We start from the raw sequence: 25,017 nt of genomic DNA, 5'->3' as shown, positions 1-25,017 counted from the left end.
ATTTTCAAAATGCAGCTACTTATTAATCCCAGATGCTACAAATACATATTTAAAAATAATTAATGTTGACAATGCATGTGTACATCTTATGTGTCTTCACAGAGAACTTAGCTAAAACTCTAAATACAAACAAGGGCTTCCTGTGATCTGGGCTTGAAAACAGCTTTTTCACTGTTGATTATTCTAAGACCTTCTGGGTCCCCCCCAGAGAATTTGAAAACAACATTATATATGTGACTACAAAAGGCTTTGCAAGTACTCAATACCTGAGGATTGGATCCATCAAATCCTTCCTCATAAATGATGTTCTGGATAAACTGAAGCAGCTTTAGGTAGCCATGGGTCAAAGAACTGTTGGTAAGAAATGTTCAAATACATAAATAGGGTTATTATACAGGAAGTACAAAATCTACACTAAAACATCAAGTAAATAATTAGAAGGTATACACTTATTAGACTACTTAAATATAAAATAAAATTTGCCAAAATACTATTAAATAATCCTAAAATATAAAGTCAATACATACAGAGAATAAGTTATAATGCTTTATATTAACTTGCTCAGTGTTCTTGACATCATGGGAAGATAAACATCTGTGGAGACTGAGATGACTTAATTATGTCAGGCTTAGTTACCTCCAAGAAAATTAATGATTTAATGAAGCAACCTAAAAGATGAAGCCACCATAGCTTTTCAGGAGTCATCAAACATAATTAACACATAGTTAATGACCTGCTATGCCAAATACACCTGAATCAATGTCCCAATCACCTGAGCTCATTTTCCATCAAAGTTTCAATTTTCTTAGAACAAATTGCTAAAACAATAGTAATTTGAAAACTTAAGATGCAAGAAGACAAGTGAGTATAATGTCTATTAAATTTACTGTTTATCCACTTCCTTTTTAAAAAGATAATATGTGAATTTAAGAAGATAACCTAAATTATTTCCCACATGAATACCAGCATTAATGTTACTATTTTAAAATATTTTACTAATACTATGAAATATCTCAAAGAAAATCTAGTAAGAGTGAGGAAAATCTGTTTTAAATTAACTAGTTACAATTCTGCGTAATGGACGATCTGTGTGCGATGGCTGAACATTAAATGCCATGATAATGAGGCTCTGGAGCATAGCTATTCCACAGACACTAAAGTGCCCAGTGCTGTAAAAGCTGTGGGTGACATTAAAAATACAAAAGTATTTGCTCTACTGTGATCCTAAGTAAAGCAATCACATAGGCAGAAGACATGCCCTAAAGAAATAATGAAATATAAATTGAAGTATGCAAGCAACAGTAAAGAACATAAAAAAGTTAGAAAATGTAGTGGGCTGCTTAGTTTGCGAAACTGATGGCAGGTGGTTCAGCAAAAACATATGTACATCTCTGTAAATATGTTATTTAATAGCTACAGTTAACCCAAAAGGACCTACCTTACAAAAATGAAGAAACCAAAAGAAAAGAACACTGTCCTGTACAAAGCAAAGATGGCTCCAGATAATGAAGAATTTGGTAAAATGTTTATTTCTTATATAGTTATTTCTTCATTTTCAATATAAATATAGATTACAGAAACACATTTTTCTACTTTTATAAGTGAGGAAATGTGTCCACAAATAATATTGTGCAAGGGCAATTTTTTTGACTATTTCATATCTTCACACACATATCCTGGATAGCTTAACTTTCAGAAGATAGTACTGCTGCTGAATCCAGTACATTCAATTTCTCTCTGGGTCAATTAGTTTGCACAGGGGGTAAAATCTGCTCCAAGATTCCAGATTATGAAATGAATTCCAGCCCACCATTTAATGAATGTCACTATGGATTAAAGGAGGGTGGGTCAAGAATATATCCAGTGTATTCTAATCCACCAATAATAATTCTACTTCAAACCATTATTTTACATAATAATAAGAGGACCATGTAGTATTTATCTTTCTGTGCTTGTCTCATTTCATTTAGCATAATCCATGTTGTCACAGATGACAGGATTTCCTTTTTTTGAAGCTAAATAATATTCCATTGTGTGTGTGTATACACACCACATTTTCTTTGTCCATTCATCCACTGATGAATAGGTAGGTTGATTTCATGTCTTGGTTATGGTGCATAATGCTGCACACATGAGAGTGCAGATATGTCCTCAACATACAGATTTCATTCACAAGCCACATAACAATGTTCAGTCAACACTTGACCACATACATGATGCAGGTCCCATAAGATTATAATGGAGCTGAAAAAGTCCTATCACCTAGTGATGTCATAGACGTTAAAACATTATAGTGCAAAACATTACTCATGGGTTTGTGGTGATGCTGGTGTAAACGAACCTATTGCACTGCCAGTCATATAAAAATGTTAACAATTAAATTATGCACAGTATATAATATTTGATGATAAATTACTACATTACTGACTCATGTACTTACTACACTATACTTTTAATCATTATTTTAGAGTATACTCCTTTACTCATATAAAAAAAAAGTTAACTGTGTGGACGAGAAGGGAAAACTTCCCCTCATGCCCTGGAAGTTTCACTGAAAGGTCAACTCACAGTAAGGCAGATTAATAAGAGAGATTACAAATTTATTTACCATGTGTACCAGAAGAATCACAGAGTGATTACCCAATAGGGTCCAAAAGTTTATGAATCTTCATTTTAGAGGGGCTGAGATGAGGAATATAGGTAATTCCGTTGAGAAGCAATAAATGATTACTAAGGAGGATGAATAGATACTTGGGAGAATGAAAGGATGGTGGAAACAGATTGGTTTGTAAATAATTCTCTTTGGAAATTAAATTAACCTGAGAGACAGGTATTATTTTAAAAATGGGTTGGACCAGGTCTGGATGCATTTTTGATCTTTCCTACAACAGTTACTGAGATAACAGGGAGGGAACAGAACTTCTTGATGGGTCTGTCTTATCTTTATGGAGATAGAAGGAAAGCCCCTTCCAACACTTGTTATCTCTGAGGGCCTTTAATTCAAAACACTATACCAAGGAATCATATTTTGGGATGAAATTCCAAGAGCTCTTTCATTGCCCCCTGTCTGGAACTTTCCTAGAAGTTTCACACATGGGGGAAGGTCAGTCCAGATTGTTAAAATGTCGTATTTTGGGGTAAAAATATTTCTAATTTCCTTCAGCTGTAAAACAGCCTCATACAAGTCCTTCAGGAGGTATTCCAGAAGGTACTGGTATCAAAACTCCATGCATGTTATTGCCCCTGAGGACCTTCTAGTGGGACAAGATGTGGAGGTGGAAGGCAGTGATACTGATGACCCTGACCCTGTGTAGGCCTACGCTAATGTGTGTGTCTGTGTCTTAGTTTTTAACAAGAAGCTTAAAAAGTAAAAAATAAACAAATTTAAAAATAGAAAATAGCATATAGAATAAGGACATAAAGAAAGAATATTTTTGTATAGCTAGCAATATGTTTTTAGCTAGGTGTTACTACAAAAGAGGCAAGAAGTTAAAAAAATGTAAAAGTTTAAAAAGTAAAAAAGTTACAATAAGTTACGGTTAATTTATTATTGAAGAAAGACTTTTTTTATAAATTTAGTATAGCCTGAGTGTACAGTGTTTATAAAGTCTACAACAGTGTACCATAATGTCCCAGGACTTCACATTTACTCAGTACTCACTCACTGACTCACCCAGAGCAATTTCCAGTCCTGGACGCTCCATTCATGGTAAGTGCCCTATACAGGTGTACTATTTTTTATCTTTTATATAATATTCTTACTGTACCTTTTCTGTGTTTAGATACACAAATATTTACCATTGTTATAACTGCCTACCGTATTCAGTACAGTAACATGGTATACAGGCTTATAGTCTAGGAACAACAGGCTATATTGTGTAGTCTAGGCACGTAGCAGGCTATGCCATCTAGGTTTGTGTAAGTACACTCTTTGATGTTTGCACAATGATGGAATTGCCTAATAATGCATTTCTTAGAATGTATTCCTGTTAAGCGGTGCATGACTGTATACCCTGAGTGAGACTGTTGGACACAGTAGTTCTATTTTTAATTTTTTGATGAACCTCTATACTGTTTTCTACAACGGCTATACAAATTTATATTCCCACCAATAGCATACAAGGGTTCCCTTCACATTCTCGCCAATGCTTATCTTTTTGAGAACAGTCAGTCTCACAGGTGTAAGGTGATATCTAATTGTGGTTTTAATTTGCATTTCTCTGACAATTAAAGGTGTTGAGCATTTTTTCATATATTTGTTGGCCATTGGTATGTCTTCTTTTAAGAAATGTCTATTGAAGTCCTTTGCCCATTTTTAAATCAGGTTATTTGTTTTCTTGCTATTGAGTTGTCTGAGTCCTTGTATATTTTGAATATTAACCATGTATGGTTTGCAAATATTTTCTCACATTCCATTGGTTGTCTCTTCACTCTATTGACTGTTTTCTTTGCAGAAATAAGGGGTGCTCTCTGATGTGAGAATAAAAGCAAAGACATAAAGCCAATACACCTTAATCTCTTTCCTTATTTAACATTGACATAAAACAATCCAATTACCAACAATACTTTTAGAACTTTGTAAGTAATAATATAAATTCCTCCAACTAATTAGATTTCTAGGAAAATAAACTCTGATACAAAATAAAATAGAAAAAAATCCATACATTTAGGTATATTAATTATGAATATTAATTTTTAAATACATGGGATTAAATCATTTAAAACTGAAATCATTTATATGATATTGATATTAAAATACTAAGTACTGTTAACTTCCATACATTTCTTTGCCAATAATATTTATAAAAATACAGATACATATAATTTTGTTGAAAATAAATAACTTATTGTCATGTGAAATTGTGGTTTTGTTATTAAAGTCCTTCAATTTTGAGGATGTTTACTTGTGTGTGTGTGTGTGTGTGTTCAGTAATCTAGTAACTGAGAAAACGGGAGTTGGCAAGAAGGAAACTCCTACATATACAATGCTGGCTTCTTTATTAATGTTTCCAACATTTAACAAAGGTTAGGTTATCAAAGTATTTAAAACATGCTCCAAAAGTAGAACATTTTGAATCATGTATACCATTTCCCCTAATTTTCAACAACTTTTATATTAAAGTGATCTATTTTAAGAGTCTACAATGTAGTCTTTAAAACTCTAATAGTATAAAAAATATAAAAATAATTACTAGAACTTTAATTTTTACCTTTAACATATCAACCATCTAAAATTTTCTTATTTAAAAGAAGGAAAAATTTTCCATGTGCATTATTCATGCTTCTGCTTATATTTTTTCCATGTTTTTGGTCGGAATTTCTTTCTTTATATTAATACACAAGGATAAAAGAGGATGACACAAATATATATCTATTTTCTGATGACCAATTTTAATATTTTTTAAAAAGCTGATAGAAACAATGAGACTCGTGACTATCAACATTCCATCCCCTTCCCCTCCAATTTTCCCCAACAGGTCTAAAAGATGTTTCCATTAGAAAATTTTAATTTCTATCAACAAATCATATTGGTTTTGCTGTGAAAAGTAGTTTTGTCATTCAATCTCATTTAAGAAAGATAAGAAAATCTGCTGTAAGAAAAATAATCAGATGTAGTAAATCTAGAAAAGAAATAAGAAGATAATAAATAATAGATAAAATTACCTTGTTATCAAACAAACATGAAAAATCTTCAAAGGAATACTTACAACAATCTTTTAATATGATTAAAGAACAAATGTAACAACAATAAAACTTGGGCAACAGGAGATAAAATTTTATTTGTGAAAAGATAAATTACAAAAATAAAACAATATGTATATCAAATTAAAATACCTAGTTGATAAGCGAAAAGTCTACACATAGATAACAGCCTTGTGGGTTAATGTTTAACAAGACTACCTGATTTTAATTATATCAACTGATGAAGTGTCTGGTATATAGTAAATAATCAATACATTTGATGACTACAATAACCTTTTGAGGTAAGTACAGTCACTCTCCCCATTTTGTGGCTGAGAAAATTAAGACCCATTAGAGGCTAAGTGATTTGCCCAAGGTTGTACAACAATTAAGTGACAGAAGTGGCGCTTAAAAGTCAAATTTTCTAAACATCAAATTATCTGCTCTTTTGCCTATATTAAGATAAAGCCTCAGCATGAGATCCAGATTCAGTGAAAATTCTGTGAGTTCACTAATGTGGCTCAGACGAGGTCTGAACAGGGCTCCATTCAACAGGGTCAAACAAAGCATTCAGGTGTATAGTTTTAGGAAGAGGTTTCTCTTTTAACTGCATCTCTGAGGCCTTCACCAATAGGCCCCACTTAAATTAACTTGGTACATAATATATAAAGAAAATTCAGTATTGAAAAGTGTAGCTTTACAAATAGATAAACTAGATACCAGTATTGCACAGTGGAACATATGCTGAAGATCAGGGTTCTTAGTTCTACCTGTGCCAACAGCTGTAGCTAAATGTGTAATATGAGGCAAATTCTTTAAATTTTTTCTGTTCTGGTCCTCTAAATTTTCTCATCTCTAAAGTCAAGGGTTGCAGGAGATAATCTCTGTTGTCCATTCTGACTTTGGAATTATTAATACATGATTCCAGAATGATTTTTCTCATTAAAATTCATTGCTAGGTTTTTAAAAATAAGATCTTCTGGTACATTTAAATATTGATTTAACCACTTGATAGAAACACTTAGGAGGAGAAGCTGTTATCACTCCCAATTAGGATTAATTTAAAGTGAAGATGAAGCATTTTTACATTATTATGCAAATCAGAGAGAAAATATGATTTGCATTACCCAAATTGTATTTACACATATATGTCAGGTATTCATCTATGACAAACAGTAAGATACACTTGTAAGGCAGTAGGCACAATATCAAGTGTCTTAACTAAGCATATGATTTGCATGTGACTATAGAGACTGTGAGGTCTATTCACAAGTAATTTTCAAGTTAAAAATTTCATTACTATTATCCTGAAGGCTGTCATTTACTGATTTTTCTTCTCTGATGCTTTTTACCTAAAAACATTGAGTTTTGATTCCCTGTTCACCACCGATGTTCAACTAAGAACATACAGAGTCTAAGAATGTATTAAGGGTACCAAAGAGAGCAATGACCAGCAGAGACCTCTGGGCCACAGTTAGGAAAATACTAAGAACATGAGGATGCAAGAATTACATGCATGGGAGAGGTTATGATCCTTCATGAAAAATAATTTAGCTTGACAACACTTTGACTTCAATTATTGATGTAAACAAGTCATTAGGTTATGTCTCCTACTATACTTCATTATTGCTGTTATCTATCCAACCCTGGTCATTATTCAACTTTCTTACACCTTGGTCTTTCAGCTTTTTGACCTCCTTTTCTCCAATGATGTTGTTTCTATCTTACCTAAGTTAATCACTCCCATGGTCATTGCTTAGACCTTGTCATTATCAATAACTGCTTCCCCCTCTATAATCTCAATATCATGGACCCCCATCTCTACAACCACCACTCTCTATCTTTCTACCTAGTACCTGCATGCAATCATTTGATCCTGCTGAGATCTCTACATCATTTTTTTTGCCACCTTTTCACTCACCCCCTTTGATAAACTCCTTCAACTAATTAGCCATATTGACTTACCCATACTGATCCACGGTCAATCCTTATCCTCACTTCCTTTCCCTTGCTTTGTCACACTTACTTAGCAAAACTACCATTCTGGTTAAATCCAACTCTATGTTAACTCTACATCTGCCTTAGTGCAGCTAAAAATACCCATCCAAGCAGACTAAGCTGACTTTAAATTCATGATCACAAACTTCAACAGGCCCTTAAGGCTACATGGCAATCCCACTATGCACCTTCTCATTCTTCTAGATGATTATTTTACATTTTCTCTTTTTTTCAAAATGTAAACCTCCAATATCTCTTCCTCCATCTCCATTATCAGCTTACGACTTTTCACTGAGAATAGAAGTAACCAGAAGAGATACCTACCACTATTTACCCACTTGCTATAGTTTGAATGTTTGTGTCCCCTCAAAATTCATATGTTGAGTCCTATATGCAATAGTATTAAGAGGTAGAAACTTTAGCACATCTGATAAAGGGCTGATAACTAGAATCTATATAGAATTCAAGAAAATCAGCAAGAAAAAAAATCAGACAACCCTGTTAAAAAGTAGGCAAAGGACATGAATAGAAACTTTTCAAAAGAAGACAGACTAATGGCCAACAAATGTGAATGCTCACTCTTTAATCATCAGGGAAACGCAAATCAAAACCACAATGAGATATCACTTAACTCCAGTGAGAATGGCTTTTATCAAAAAGTCCCAAAACAACAAACGTTGGCATGGATACAGAGAGATAGGAACACTCAGACACTGCTGGTGGGACTGCAAACTAGTACAACCTCTATGGAAAGTAATATGAGGATACCTCAAAGAGCTAAAAGTAGAATTACCATAGTGTTTGACTTTTTGTGACTGATTTCTTTCACTTAGTGTAATGTCCTTTAGGTTTATCCATGTTGTAATATGTTACAGTACGTCCTTCCTTTTTAAGGCTGAATAATATTCCATTGTATGAATATACCACATCTTGTCTGTCCATTCATCAGTTAGTAGACATTTGATCTACTATCACCTCTTGGCAATCGGGAATAATGCTGCTATGAACATGGGTGTGCAAATATCTCTTCAAGACCCTGCTTTCAATTCTTTAGGATACATACCCAGAAGTAGGATTGCTGGATCACATGGTAAATCTACGTTTAATTTTCTGAGGAACTGCCACACTGCTTCCCATAGCAGTTGCACCATTTTACAGTCCCACCAACAGTGCACAAGGGTTCTGATTTCTCCACATCTTCAACACTTGTTTTTTCCTTTTTTTTTGTTTTTTGTTTTTTTTTTAAATAATAGCCATCCTAGTCGATGTCAGGTGATATGTCAGGCTTTGTCTTGCATTTCTCTAATGATTAGTGAAGTTGAGCATCTTTTCATATGCATTGTTTTTTTCTTTTTTTTTTGTTTTTTTAAAATAATGGCCATCCTAGTCAATGTCAGGTGATATGTCAGGCTCTGTCTTGCATTTCTCTAATGATTAGTGAAGTTGAGCATCTTTTCATATGCTCCTTAGCCATCTGTATAGCATCTTTGGAGAAAGGTGAAATCCTTTGCCTATTTTTAAATCAGGTTATTTGCTTTTATGTTATTGATTTGTAGTTCTTTATATATTCTGGATATTAATCTCTTACCCAATGAAAAATTTGCAAATACTTTCTAGCATTCCTTAGGTTGTCTTTTCACTGTTGATTGTGTCTTTTGATGCACAGGAGTTTCTGAGTTTGACATAGTACCATTTGTCTATTTTTGCTTTTGCTGCCTGTGCTTTTGTGTCACAATCAAGAAATAATTGCCAAATCCAATGTCATGAAGCTTTTATCCTATGTTTTCTTTTAGGATTTTTATAGTTTTGGGTGTTACGTTTAGATCTTTAATCCATTTTAATGTCTGTATATAGTGTAAGACAAGGATCCATCTTCATTCTTTTGCACGTGGATATCTAATTTTCCCAGCACCATTTGTTGAACTGCCCTTTCTCTTTGAGTGGTCTTGGCATCCTGTTGAAAATTATTTTACCATATATTCAAGGATTTATTTCTGGGCTCTTTAGTCTATTGGTTTGTTTGTCTGTCCTTATACCACACTGTTTTTTACTTTATACTACACTGTCTTAATTACTGTAGCTGTGTAATACATTTTGAAATTAGGAAGTATAAGACCTCCATCTTTGTTCTTCTTTTTCAAGAATAATTTAGTTATTCAGGGTCCCTTGAGATCTAGTCCCTGTGTGACTTTAAATAAACTAATTAAACCTATTGTGCCTATTTCTTTCTTTTCAAAATGGACATATTACCAACTTCAAAGGATTTTTGTAAAAACTAAATGAGTTAACAAATGTAATGTGCTAAGAAGGGTACTTGAAAGAAAATCAGCTCTCAGTAATTGTTAGTTCTTGTCAATCCCTATAAAGTCCATATAGTAATACTCCAGAAGCAGGATGGATGGAGATTGGGTGAGATGACTAGACGGAACAAGAAGTAAGAAGAGATGAACTAGTACAATGTTACACCTAGAACTGCCAAGTGAGTAGCAAGAAGGATAACCTGTTATTAAGTTCTTTAATTCATTTTCAGAAGTGAGCTAAATTGTGTGGGAGGGACAGGGAATAAATATACCCACTGCTCATTTAGGGGTCTATATATAAGGATAATTAATCTCCAATGAATTTTTCTTAAATGAAAGAATGAGATAAGAAAAATAAACTGATTGTGTCACATGAAAAATATTTGCCCAAGTAGTTATATTTTTTCCCAAAGTAGAAATAACTTCATTACTTACGTGTTAATAAAAACATGTTTCTTATAATGAATTTCAAACATACAAACAGAAATAATAACAATGATGGTGGCTAAAATTCATTAAGCCTTTACTATGCCAGCCATTGTGTGCCAAGTACGATCTCTTTGGTTTTGGTTTACATGTCTTTTAATGTAGTAAGGTTTATTGCCATTTCTGTATCTTCTTTGAGAACACCCTGTTGATATCTCTTGCCCCTTTGGAAGTAGGGTACTCAATTTTTTCTTATCCATTTAAAAATTATCATAATTTACTGAAAAATATATCTATGTGTCTTTGCAACTTTTTAAATTTTGAAACAATCTCAAACTTATAGAAAAGCTGCAAATATAGAAAAAAACCCTTTCTTTCCTATTCCACTTGAGACTAAGTTGCTGACATGATGACCCATCACTTTTTAACTTTCATGATCCTGAGTGTCAAGAACATGAAAGTTAAGAAGTGATTGGGATTTTAATTCAGGTAGAATGTTTCCAATTTGGGTTTGTCTGATGTTTCCTCATGATTAGATTTAAATTATCCATTTTTGTTGGCAATATCACAGAAGTATTGTTGAGTTCTTCTCATTGCATACTATCAGGTGACACATGATCTTGACTTGCCCTGTTACTGGTAATGTTAACTTGATTAGGGTGATTCTTCTAGGCTTCTCTACCATAAAATTATTCTTTTTCTCTTTGTAGTTATAAATATTTTGGGGGGAGGTACTTTGAGACTATGTAAATATGTTATTCCTCCACAAACTTTTAATTTATTCATTTATTTATTCATATCACTATGTCCTTATGGCTTCCTATTTTATTAAATATGTGTAATCCATTACTATCATTATGTATTTTGATGTTCAAATTTTCTCTAATTTAGCCAGTGGGAGCTCCTTTAAGCTGGCTTATGTGTCCTTTTGATATGCCCTCATCATTTTTTAAGCATTTCTAAACATAAAAAGATGTTCCAGATGTTATTTTTTTCTTTCCCTTGAATCAACCATTTCTGCAGAGTGCCCCAGTTCCTTCAAACAGAGAATGGTATTTAGATTTAAGCATTAGATATACTCATTGCTATTTCTCTACTCCAAGAGTTTAAGATATTCCTTCATATTTTCTTCTATTTCTTTTATAATTTAATTTATTATAGTTTAATCTTTAACTCTTTGGAAACACAATTTTATGTGAGATTAAAGGAGCTCACTATTTTACTACCAAATTATAATATTAGACCCATAATTTAAAATCCTCCCATTATAAAAATGATGCTTATTCATCATAAAAATCCAAATACATAAAAGATACAAAGAATAAAAGAAACTTATCCAAATTTCACCACCCAGAGGTGAATATGGTTAACAGTGTGGTGAATATCCTGTAAGACATCGCTCTGTACCAGTCCTTCCTTCTCTTACTAAGAAAAACTACTGTAGGAGGTTGAGAGGTATGCTGATAAAAATGTTTCATTTTGAAAAGAAGAGTGTTTTACCAACAAACAAATGTAAAAAGGGTTACTATTACTATGAATTTTAAAAAAAACTTTGGCATTTCTCTCACAACCTTTCAAATACTAATGTATACTATGAATCTCTTAGATCTCTTAGAAGAGGAAGAGATCTAAGCTTCTTAGCTTGTAGTCTTTCATAAGCTTATTTGACTGCATATCACTAAGGTTGTAGAACCCAAATTATTATAACATCTCCTGAATTAGTATTAGAAAAGAATCTGGGGTAAGCTATATAAGATTTTATGTAAATAGGATTGTGCTACTTATTCTATTTCTATAATCTGCTTTTTCACTCCATTGTATCTTGGATGTGAAGCCCAGTAACCACCTCAGGTCTCTTCCACAGAGAAAACTGCTGCAGAGCCTCCTGTCTATAGCCATTGGCTGCAGTCTTTGCAGCTACTGTTAGCCTTCGACCTTAAGAAAACCAATAGTACCCACTATCCTCCAACAGATAACTAGATTTCCCTTGTAAAGTGGTGTACACTTGAGCCTAACTAAATAAAGCTGCAGCTTAGAATTATTCTCTCAATATTTGGGAGATTTGGTTGGTATCCTTTTTGTCTTCCAACATCACTTTCAAATCACTCCTTCCCTTCCACTTTCTAGTAAAACAAAACAAAACAAAACAAAACAAAACAAACAAATCCATGCTTATTTTATATCTAGCCAACCCTCATCATTCCCTTTTTAAGTTGCTGTCTTTATCAAGTTCCTAGATATTTTCCTCTCTGTTCATTGAAGGCTCTGCACACGGTTTATAGCCCTAATTCAGACATCTTATTGTCACCCCATACTACTTATCTTGGTAGCTTGCTTCGTTCATTTACCCCCACTATTAAGATTAGTAAGTCAACTACCAGTCCACTGTCTCCTCTCTTTCTCCGTATGTATCAACAGCAGTTGCCTTCAGTTCTTTTTTTCCAGCCTAAAGTTCATGGTCACCATTTTGTTCACTATTTTTTAATATTAATACCTTAAACTCCTTTGCTCTTTGTTCTTCTGTTGACTCCACCTGGCTGAACTTCAACCCTGCCTGTATCGAAGAATCTTAGGACAGATGCAAGAAAGTCACACAACCTGACAGACTAGTACCATCATAAATATTTGATACTTCTGTAGTCAGTATAATCTTCTAGTCTATGAAACAACCATTTTAAATCTTCTCCATTTAACCCAAACTCCCAAGAGGTAAGTATCCATTGCTCAGTGGATGACCATGACTATTATTTCACTGAGTAAAGATAAGTTATCAGTTCCTATCTTTAGAAACTGCTACTTCCTGGCCAGGCGCGGTGGCTCACGCCTGTAATCCTAGCCCTCTGGGAGGCCGAGGCGGGTGGATTGTTTGAGCTCAGGAGTTCGAGACCAGCCTGAGCAAGAGCGAGACCCTGTCTCTACTAAAAATAGAAAGAAATTATATGGACAGCTAAAAAAATATATATAGAAATATTAGCCGGGCATGGTGGTGCATGCTGCTGGAGCCCAGGAGTTTGAGGTTGCTGTAAGCTAGGCTGATGCCACGGCACTTTAGCTTGGGCAACAGAGTGAGACTCCGTCTCAAAAAAAAAAAAAGACCAGGCGTGGTGGCTCACGCCTGTAATCCTAGCACTCTGGGAGGCCGAGGCGGGTGGATTGCTCGAGCTCAGGAGTTTAAGACCAGCCTGAGCAAGAGCGAGACCCTGTCTCTACTAAAAATAGAAACAAATTAGCTGGCCAACTAAAATATATATAGAAAAAATTAGCCGGGCACGGTGGCACATACCTGTAGTCCCAGCTACTCGGGAGGCTGAGGCAGGAGGATCGCTTAAGCCCAGGAGTTTGAGGTTGCTGTGAGCTAGGCTGACGCCATGGCACTCACTCTAGCCAGGGCAAGAAAGCAACACTCTGTCTCAAAAAAAAAAAAAGAAAAGAAAAAAAAGAAAAGAGTGAAATGACCCCTGACTATCTCTCTAAACTTACCTCCATACAGCTCTTTCCATCACTTACTCTGTTTTAGCCACAATGGCCTTTTAGAAAGTCTTCAAACACACTAAGTTCTTTCCTTTCTTAGCACATCTGCCACTCCTTCTGCCAAGGATATTTCTTGGTCCAGTGCCCTTTGCATGATTACCTTCTCATTCTTCAGGGCTCAGCTTAAATGTTTTTTCTTCAGAAAGAACTTGCCTAAACATAACTCAAAGCATACTCGCTGCCTCTACCCTTTAGATTTCCCCATGGAAAAGGTTCTTTTTCTTTATACCACTTATCACAATTCATAACTGCATATATATTTGTTTACTTTTTAAAAATTTTGTGTGCTTTCTCAGACTGTAAGCTACACATAGACAAGGATAACAGCTGTTTTGTTTACTACAATAACATGGCACTTAGCATAATGCTAAGGTCATAAAAAGTACTCAGGTTCATAGAAGGTATTTAAGTTCAAAGAAGGTGTTCAATAAATATTGTTGGATACAGGTTTATGTTTACTTACTTCAGTAAATGAGACTATCTTAGGTCAAATATCAGAAACCTGGAAAACATTCTTGATATTCCCTTTCCCCAACTCCAATGAGATAAGAGAGATAGCTAGTAATGAGGTCAGGTAAGGCCATGTAGGGCCCAGGACCTTAGAAGATCTTTGTCTGGATGTGGATTTATTATTCTGCATGAGATGGGAAATCATTGGGAGTAGTGATATGAGCTGACAGGTTGTAAAACTGAACTGCCTAACAAGATAGCTATTAGTTATAGAAAGCTATTAATACTTAAATTTAAATTAATTAAAGAAAAATAAAATAAAAATTTCAGTGCCTCAGTCTCAGTAGCCAAATTTCAAATACTCAGTTGCATGTGGCTAGCACTTCTATATTATATAGCACAGATAGAAAATTTCCATCATTGTAGAAAGTTCTATTGGACAGCGTTATGCTCAAAGGTTCACTAGGGCTGTTTTGGAGAAAAACAGAGGAGTCACCAGGTAAAAAGGAGAAAGAACAATTAGGAGGCTATCCCAAGAGTTTTGGCAAAAAATGTGAGTGATGTAGGCTAGCACGGTAGAGGTGAAGGTTGCAAAAAAATTGATGTCTGGATATATGTTGAAGATACAGCTGATAGGATATACTGATAGAGAGTGAGAGACAGAGAGGAGTCAAGGGTCAAAGATTACTTTATCAAAGGAAGAATGAAAATTTGGAAGAACGTACGTAAATAGGAGAGAATATATTTTAACTATGGGGATGATGACTGGAATTAGGGATGGGGGAGTAGGGTGAGAAATAATAAAACAAAACCATGTATACCAATGACAATACCATGCCATGCATGAACTTAAAAGTAGGATAATCCACTTAACTGTGTACCTGACACCCCCCTTAAAGGACAGGAGGAAAAAAGAAAGGCAAACATGCAAGGAAGCGATGTCTCTCTTCATTGGTCAAAACAAGGCCCAAGAAAACAGCTCTCTCTATAAATTTTCAAATACTATCTTTTTATTTTAATTATACCACCAGCAGCTGAACAGATAGGTAAAATCTCTCTTCACGTTTACATGATGTCTTTTCATTAGTTCTGAGATTTGCATTAATGTATTATTCCCTATATCCTTTTAATAAAGTAGTTTATAGTATATGTCTATAATTATATGACTTCTATTCTGAACGTTTAGTTCTACCTAGAAGCTCTCTTCCATAGTTCCTTTCTGATCAGTGTAAATTTCTTATTTACAACTTCTAAATATACTGTGGCTCTCTGCTTGTCAATCTAAGAGATTTTTATTTTTGAAATAAGATATACTCTTACATGACTATGTTTCAGTTATTGGTTTTATCCCACTAAATCTCTGTGCTAAGATCAAGGTTGTAGTTAATCTGAGTTATTACTCTATTTTGTGCATTGAGTCACTAATTCATCAGCTGTCAACTCTATACCTGTGTCCTACATTCAGGGAATAAATAAATGAAGAAATTAAAACTCTTTTCCTCAAGGATTTGCAATATTTGAGGGGGAAGACAAGCATATAGACAAGATAAATAATTACTGTGTAATGTGGTAAGTCTTCTAACAGAAATATGAACAAAGAACAAAAGTAAGTAGAGCTGTATGAGGAGCACAATTCTGATCTGTCTAGAAAAATATTAGAGAAAACTTATACTGAGGTTCCATTTAAGATGGTAAAGAACCTTGACAGGATAAGGAAAATGGAATGACTTCTAAAATCTTAAGTATTAGTTTCATCCTCTTTTCATTGATTTTTCTCCTACAAATTCTCCTAGAAAGATAACTGGTTCTCTCAGAATTCAGTTCATTCAATTTAATCAGTACAAAACTCTAAGCTAATATAAGAAGCTATTCGTTATTGTTGGGATAAATACATTAAAATAAAATCTAGAAATTCAAAGAAACATATCAAAGTAAACTCATTCTATTTACTACCAACTGTAAATAGGAATTTATTTTCTTCTAGTTCTGGAGACTGGAAGTCTAAGAACAAGGTGTCAGCAGGGTTGCTGTCTCATGAGGGCTCTCCCCTTGGTTTGCAGACAGCAGCCTCCTTGCTGTGTGTTCACATGGCCTTTCCTTAGTGCATGTGCAAGGAGAGAGTGAGAGCTTCAGTGTTTCTTCCTTTTTTTTAAGGACACGAATCCCATCAGACAGGGCCCTACTCTCATGACTTCATTTTAATGTAATTATCACCCAAAGGCTCATTTCCAAATACCATCACATTGGGGGTTAGGGCTTCAACATATGAATTTTGGGGGGACACATTCAGTTGGTAGCAGTGAGTTAGGAAGTATATTAGTAGATTTGTTAATCAATAAGAAAGGTGAGACATTGTCCCCACCCTGAAGAATGGCAATATCTTTCTAGTGAGGAAACCAACTGAGCTTGGACATACTTGTTAGCAAAGTGTAATTCAAAACAATGTAAAGTTAAAAAACTCTTAGACTACAGAATTATTCTCAAAATTAGCTTTCTTATTATTATTTTCTGACTCAGATTATCTGATTTATGATAGTAAAATACCAAAAGAAAACCACCTTGATAATATTATTGTGATATATGTCAGGTTTTTATATCTAGGCTTTAATTTGAAAATTTAAACTGCATGTATGAACATTTTCCATAGGCAAACCTACCAATAATTTTAAATTAGTTACTGCAAATTTCAAATGACCTGCTATTTTTCTTAATATAAAAAAATCTTTACATGTTTTAACAGCACCTCTAGAAATTATATATTATATGCTAACTTATGGTAGTGGGATATAGCTATATCCTCTAGTCTTAATTATAGGAAAAGTACAGACAACTGTAAGGCTTAGCTTTATTTTTTTATAAATGAACCAGTAAAGTTCATTTTAGTGAAATGAGCACATGCTTTTCATAAATTAAAATAAATCTCACATGGTAAAGTACCCATTTTGAAAATTAATTTAATTACATGTTTAAAATTTAATTACATTTAATTAAGCATTTAAGTTTAATATGAAATAAATGAATTATCAGTTAACTCTATGAAATGAAATACTGCCTTGATAATTAAAATCTATAAATTTTCCTATTCTGTGCAAAACTGCTAGTTCTCAAAAAACATTCAGAAAATATGTATTTTAAAGACTATAGGACCAATATCCTCACAGCTGATCAAGGTGTAATTTTTCTGGCACCTAGCTTGGTGGGCTGTACATTTACTGCCTCAGTAAATGGAGGCAGCATGATACAGAAAAAAAGAGCAGAGATTTTGGAAACTTGGGTTTGGGTGTAAGTTCAGTCATGTACTGCCTGCAACATTGCGAAAGTTACTTAGCAACTGTAACCTGACGCTTCCTATAACATGGGGCCAATATGACTTCTCTCAGAGGGTTTTTAGGAGAATTAAATGACATATCCTGTGGTCAAATGTCTGGAAGAGCGTACAACTTGGAATAGATACTTGACAAATGTTAATTCCTTCCTTCCCTCCGTTGTTGAATGAATAAATAAAAACTCCGTACTTTGTAGCATACAAAAATTTTATCCTTAAAATATATTTTTTAAATCATAAAAGTAATACCGTATTATTTTTTGCTTAAATACATCATGGTGGGCTGGGTGCAATGGCTCACGCCTATAATCCTAGCACTCTGGGAGGCCAAGGGAGGAGGATCACTTGAGCCCAGGTGTTCAAGATCAACCTGGCAACATAGTCAGACCCTGTATCTAAAAAAAATTTTTAAAAATTAGCTGGGCGTGGTGGTGTGCCTCTGTATTCCCACCTACTTGAGAGGCTGAGGCGGAAGGATTGCTTGAGCCCAGGAGTTTGAGGTTACAGGGAGCTATGACTGCACCACTACAGTCCAGCTTGGGTGACAAAGAGAGACCCTATCTCCTAAAAATAAAAAAAAAAGTAAATGCATCACACTGAATGAATATTTTACATTTATTTTCTTAAGCACTCCACGAGTGGAGGCAGTATAGTGTTACTGCTAACATAGATTTTTGAATCAGGGAGAATTGACTTTGAATCCGGTTTCTAACTCTTTACTATTTGAGAAATTATGGAATAGTTATTTTGACCCATTTCTCAACCCTGTACACATATGTATGTCTGGTTCAATGTGTGGCAAAAATTGGGAACTAGTATTAATATTACAAAACATACAATTAAGGTCAGATATTATATAGAAAAGTAACATTTACTATTAGGATATTTACCCTTAGATATGTATTCTTTTAAAAAATGTGATAAAAATGCATTCTATTACTCTTTGGAATCAGAATTTGCTGTTACATGGGTCATTAACTTACCAAGGTTCTACTTTAAGAGGTGAAGATATTTTTTTCGGAAGAAAAAATCCATGCCATTTTGAAGCTTCAATTAGTTCTTGTGGTATCCTTTTTGATGCATCATAATAGTGACCAAATCTTGAAGATGATACTGGTCCAATCTGCTAAAAACAAAACAAAACAAAACAAAACACATATAGGTTGTTGTTTAAAAAATTTTTGTTTTAAACTATATATTTTTTGTCCTACACCCAGCAAAACAATGATATATTTATGTACCTTTATGCCAATAAGAAAGAGCTGATATACATAGACTTATTAAATTTCAAAGAAGCATACAAACTTTATTATTTAAACTATTTATAGTTAGAAATCAACCATTTCATCTCTCTTCACTACTAGTGGTGCCTTAAGTTTGGTAGGAATTTAAACACCTCTAGTTTTTTTCTTTTTTTTTCATTATATTGTATACCTTCCTAAGTTCACAAATTTAATATACATAATTCTTAATTAATGTTTAAGATTCCAGGTTTTAATGACAAATTAAAAACACAGCTGCTAAGAACTAAATGAAAACTTAAGCCAAATTCATTCACTGGTGAAAGGCCCAAAAGAAACCAGCTTTTTAAATATATTAAACCTGAGTATTTTAAAACTAAATTCTCACAAGACAACATATGTAAATTCAATATTTCTTACAAACTTAAACTTATAGCATAAAATGTACTGCAGTACTCCAGATAGGAACAGGGCACCTGATAAAGTGGAAGAATTTATATAAACTACATTAGATCAATCAGAATCTGGCATAATCACTAGTTCATTGATAATTCCTGTTTTGTGGTCTCTACTAACAATTTCTCCAACAAATTATGTTTTTATCAGAAACTCTAATAACTATTGACACTGAATTTATTTACATAGGATAGTAAAAATCTACTAACATAACATTAGCCTTATATTGCTTTGAATTGACTTTGGGCTAATATCTTTCATTCAACAAATGTGAAATACATATACACCCCTATTCCAAGTTTAACTTTTAACAAATTCCATCTGGCAATAACTTCTAATGAAGGCTCTAATCTAATCTTATATAATTTCTACTATCCTGAATGCTACAAAACAGACAAGTTTCAGAACATTCAACAAAATTACATAATCTCTGAAGAAACTGAAGAACTATCCATAGTAGATTCTTATCTTACTAAGTGATAACTTTTTAATTTAAATAAACATATTTTCTTGACACTAGATTGCATTTAAGATTTCAAAGATTCATATTCTTAAATTAAATGCCTATAAACGTTAAATTATACAGTAACATGGAATAGAAAATTTTTAAGAACATTAAGAAATAGAACTTTTCTCAGATTCAGAGTCCATGGGTTTGACATTTATTTTCTAAATAAAATGACTGTTCATTTTATTTACTTTTTACTTTTATTAATGAGGTACTATTTACTTTTATTAATGAAAGAGATCTATCAATGGGTTTCAATCTAATGTTTCCAATCCAATTATGTACAGAATTATTATTCCCAAAACATAATTTATCCATTTATCATGAAACTATTGACAAATAAATTAATAACATTAAAATATGTTTCTTAAAAATAGGGTGTAAAGTTTTTAAATGTAAAGTTATTAGTCTAAAGCAATTTAAACAAGGTCTGTTCTTTGGCCTATAATCTATTCTTTATCCGGATTATAGTTCAGAATGTTTTTACTGCAATCTCTGCTAGAGCTCATCTTTTTATTGTGTAAGTCCAAGCCCCCTTAATGTTTTAGAAAGGCCTTGACTAACTGAACTTTGATCTGATGTCTTCATTGAGAAAAACACCAGGTTGCCCATTTCAGATGCAAATCCCCCTAAGGCCCAATAGAACTTAGTAAAGACAGCAAAAAAGAAAAAACCAGAAGTTTCCAGGATCCTCTTTGAGAATCCTGGGGCACACTGGTGTCCTTAATCCATGCTGCCGCATGGATTAAGGTAGGTGATAACCTTTCCTGATTCAAAAGAATAAGCAGAGTGCCTACAAACTGGGTGGAGACTAGGATTTGGCTATAATAAAACACCATGCAATAAAAGCTTGGTCTATGTCAGAAGCCTCTGAAAAGGCCTCAGTGTACCACATTCCCAGGCCTAGTAGGGAAGCTTGCAAAAGCCTACCTGAATCAAATAAGCATGAATAATCTATTTTAGCAGACTGGCCATGGGGAGAGAGAAAGAAAGAGAGACTTTTCACTTCTTTTAAGTTTGAGTTAATAAATTTATTAGTGGAGTGAAGGTTCTTGAAGTCCTATGCACTCAGAGAAATATGCTAAATTGTCAAGAAGCAAAGTATGCTTTTTAAGTTGCCGTCTCTATTAATGTTTCTAATTACAATATTAATGTGATAGAAATCTCAGATTTCAGATGAATTAAGGCAGAAAATTGATTTCATGCTGTGACAGTTTTTACATATAGAACACAAATAATTCATTAAATTGTAAAAATAAAATTGGAAGCTTTTCTCATTATAATTATTAATTTATTTAGAAATTAAGATTAGATATGGCAGCTAAGATATTTACCAGGTAGACATGAAATTTTATTGCTGATAAAAACTTTAACCTTTTAATAAAAACATGAAAATATATTCTTACAGGAAAAAACAATTTTCCAAGTTTTTCCTACCCAAAATATATAGCATTAACATATAATCTGATTTTTAAAACACTGAAACTTTTTGAGGCCTAGAACTTTAAAACAAAGTCTTAAACATTTCCTCCATAAAAGATAACTAAATGCTGTAAATAAAATAACTGCCCACAAAAAACTGTCATCAACTCCATAAAACATGCATTTAAAAATATCATCAATAACTAGTCGGTTTACTTAGTTCGATAAGAACATGTTGCTTTAGTTTTACATTATGAAAACTTCTATTTCTCACTCATAAACTGTCTTTTAACGTTGTCATTTGTGGAAGAGAGTAAAATGGAATGGTTACTATGGTAAAAGAAAATGAACTCTGACCAGGTACAGGAGGAAAAGAGAGCAACAAAACATTATCATACCTCAGCTCCAGTATATTACAAAGAAACAAAACTGACAGAGAAAAGCTGCACCACAAACAGTCTAAATAAGACATTTTCTTACCACTGTTATTATTTCTTGTTTTTCAGTATGACATAACAGGCAGCAAGAACCCAAACAGTTTCTAAACACTTTGAGCCTCAGTTCAATCACTAAGACCTGGAGCTAACAATTACTGTACAAGGTTGTTGTGCAAACCTAATGAACTACTGGCAATGAATATTTTGTAAATTATAAAGCACTATGTGAATGTTATTAATTATTATTATTGTGTCATGATGCACTAGAAATCAGAAGATCCCTTGCTGTCCTTTGTAATTACATTGCCTTATTGAAAAAACAATATTTGTTGGTCATCTATACATGCACACATCTATCACAGGGATGTTGTGGCTGAACCACTAAGATAGAGAGCCAAAGTGTAATGAGAATTTAACATAATGAAGACCTAATACACTGCCATGAATTGCTGGAGCCATTATAGGTCATGGCATTAGCGCTCTACAATATTGAAGAAATTAAGTCTCAGAATAGAATATAGGCTAGAAATTCATGGGGTGAGCAGGGAATAGGGGTTGATAATTAGGGAAGGAGAGGGCACGTCTACCTGGGAGAGAGAATCAAAATCATATTGTGAGAGAAGTGGGGCTTTTATTAATACAAACAATACGTCCCTGGACATCCATACAACTGGATGATGCACTGCCTTATGCTTTACTAAGCTATTATTATTGATTTAGGTGTGCATATTCTTATCCTTTTTTGCATTCCCTAAGTGGGAATATGACTACACTCTTAGGATCTGCTGACAACTTTTTTTAAAAGGTATTTCTGATAATCAACACACCTGATTTTGAACTATTTATTTAATCTTAAGCTATAATAGTGTTAACTGCATTTTTTCCTCAAGTAAATATAGAAAATCCAGGTTATCTTATTTTGTTAAACTGAAAATAGCAAAGTAAGGCCCAGATTTATAAAGCAGATGATGATGAGTGATTGCCAAAGCCTATCAGTCTTGGCAAATCATCATATACAAAATTACTGTGACAGGCAAATACACATGCTGGTGACAATTTATAGAAAAACAAAGAAACTGGAAGATGGTTTTTCTAAACTTGATATAACTCATTGTAAATACAATAAACTTAAGTTTGACCACTGACTGTACATTCAATATAAGCTGTTATTTGTATTAATTAATACAACTTAATTCAGTTTAACATTTAATTTACATATGATTCATTCATGCATGCATCCCACAAATAACTACTGAGCACCCACTATATGTCAGTAAAACAAAATTGTCAAAGTCCTTTCTCTCATTCTAGTAGGAGGAGACAGATGATAATAATAAAATAGATATATTATCTGCTAGCTTAAATGATGATATGTGCTTTGAAGAAAAATAAAGCAGTAAGGAGACGATAGTGGTTTTATTTTACATAGAGTGACATAGGACGTTGCTGCTAATAAAGTAATATTTTAGCAGAGATCTGAAGAAAATGGGAGAATAAGCATTCTGAAGAAGATTATTACAAGAAGAGCACAATTTTCAAAACACTCAAGTTTTAAATCTTGAAAACTGAGCACTGGATTTATTTGTTAATAAGCAACTTTGGAGAATTTTGCTCCCATAGATAATTAAGCCAATGGCAGGTATACCAGACTCTAAAAGGGAGAATGGAATAAACACAATTCACTTATATGTGGAAGGGGGCAGGAATAGTATCTATGAATACAATTTATAAAGAAACAATGCATTTTTAAAGAAACAAAGATTTTTTTCCCAACTCTAAACGAATTTCATAATAAGTAGTAAGAGAGAAGGCTTTAAGTTTCTGTTACTTGGATATTCACTAATAATTACACTTGAATAATGTTAATGACCAATGAAAAGACCAAAATCTAGCTGAGAGTAAAAATAAAGGAAATGGAAGAAACAAGTTATGTATATAGTAACTGGATCGGTATACTGTCTTTACAAAAAAGCTAAATTTAACTTAGAGTTTATGTTCTTAATGGACTCTTTTAGAAAACAGCAGTAGAAAAATTAGAATATACTTACTCTTCACAAAAGAGTCATCATTAAGCCCAGTCATTTAAATGAATCTGCTAGATCAAAGACCTGAAGTTCCTTTCCTTTAGGGTTCTCAAGTGCAAGTCCTACATCTCTTGTCTGTTTTAATCTCTATCACTTAACTCATATTTTCCTAAACAGACTAACTACATTTATTCTGGCCTCTTGTACACAGTTCTCAATCACTTCCAAGCTAGGTTATGCTTGCAACAACTTTAATTACACAAAGCTTCCTTTTTACTTTTTAATACAAATATATAGTATTCTACTGTTCAGACATATAATTTATTTAACTATTTTCTTACTGAAGGACATTTATATATTTTGTTATTAAAAATGTGCTGCATGAATAGCTCATGTATATTTCATTTACATCAGACATAACATATTCATGATATAAATTTCCAAATGGATCAAAGGATATATGTTTTTGTAATTTTTAAGGATACTATCAAATTACTCTCCATAGAAGTTGTACATATTTATGTTTCCACCAGCAAAGTATTGACAGTACTAGTTTCTCCCCATCCTTGCTAATATAGTATCTTACCAAACACTGTAGATCACTGTCAATTTGATAAGAGAAAAATGACAGGTCAGTGTCATTTTCATTTGTATTTCCCTTATTACAACTATAATTGGGTATCTGTTTTTGTATGTTTAAGAGCCACTTAAATTTCCTTTTCATATTTCTGCCCATTTTAAAAAATTGGGTTGTGAACCATTCCTTACTCATTTCAAAAGTTCTTTGTATACAAGGAAAATTAGTCCTTATTCTGTGGTATTAGCTGCAAATATTCTCTCTTCAGTTTGTAGTTTGTTCACTGTCATTTAAATCACAGCTTAAAAATCATATTATTCAAACAGTTTTCACATCTAAATTAGAAAAATCTGCCATTGCTTAATATGCACCTATTTTTATACCTGGTATACAGTTGATGCTTAATCAATATTTGCTGAGTGAATAAATACATTTATTATTCATTAAATATTTATTGATTATCTGGGCATTAATATAGGTGTTGCAGAAACAAGAAAAAACAAGTTCTCTGCACTTACAAAGAATTCTCAGTCTGGTGGAGAAGAGAGTTACACTACCAATTAACTATAAAACAATGTAGAAGAAGTACTTTAAAATACATGCAGTGCTATGGAGAAAAATAAGAAAGCAGATAATTATG

General features: G+C 33.2%; 1 protein-coding gene across 2 annotated transcripts in view; it reads right to left on the bottom strand.

The window, feature by feature from the left end:
- ELP4 (elongator acetyltransferase complex subunit 4) overlaps positions 1 to 25,017 on the bottom strand; it is a 209,775-nt gene that overhangs the window by 137,552 nt on the left and 47,206 nt on the right. The window contains exons 5-6 of one of the 2 annotated variants that reach the window (XM_045557731.1): positions 18,696 to 18,838; positions 267 to 351 (exon numbers count right to left, since the gene is read on the bottom strand). In XM_045557731.1, the coding sequence (XP_045413687.1) occupies positions 267 to 351; positions 18,696 to 18,838 (228 nt within the window). The remainder of the gene's footprint in view (positions 1 to 266; positions 352 to 18,695; positions 18,839 to 25,017) is intronic. The other variant, XM_045557732.1, reaches the window with a different exon arrangement.

Source organism: Lemur catta, chromosome 7 (genome assembly GCF_020740605.2).
Source record: "Lemur catta isolate mLemCat1 chromosome 7, mLemCat1.pri, whole genome shotgun sequence".
Lineage (NCBI taxonomy): Eukaryota > Metazoa > Chordata > Mammalia > Primates > Lemuridae > Lemur > Lemur catta.
This window is presented reverse-complemented; position numbering and strand designations above follow the sequence as displayed.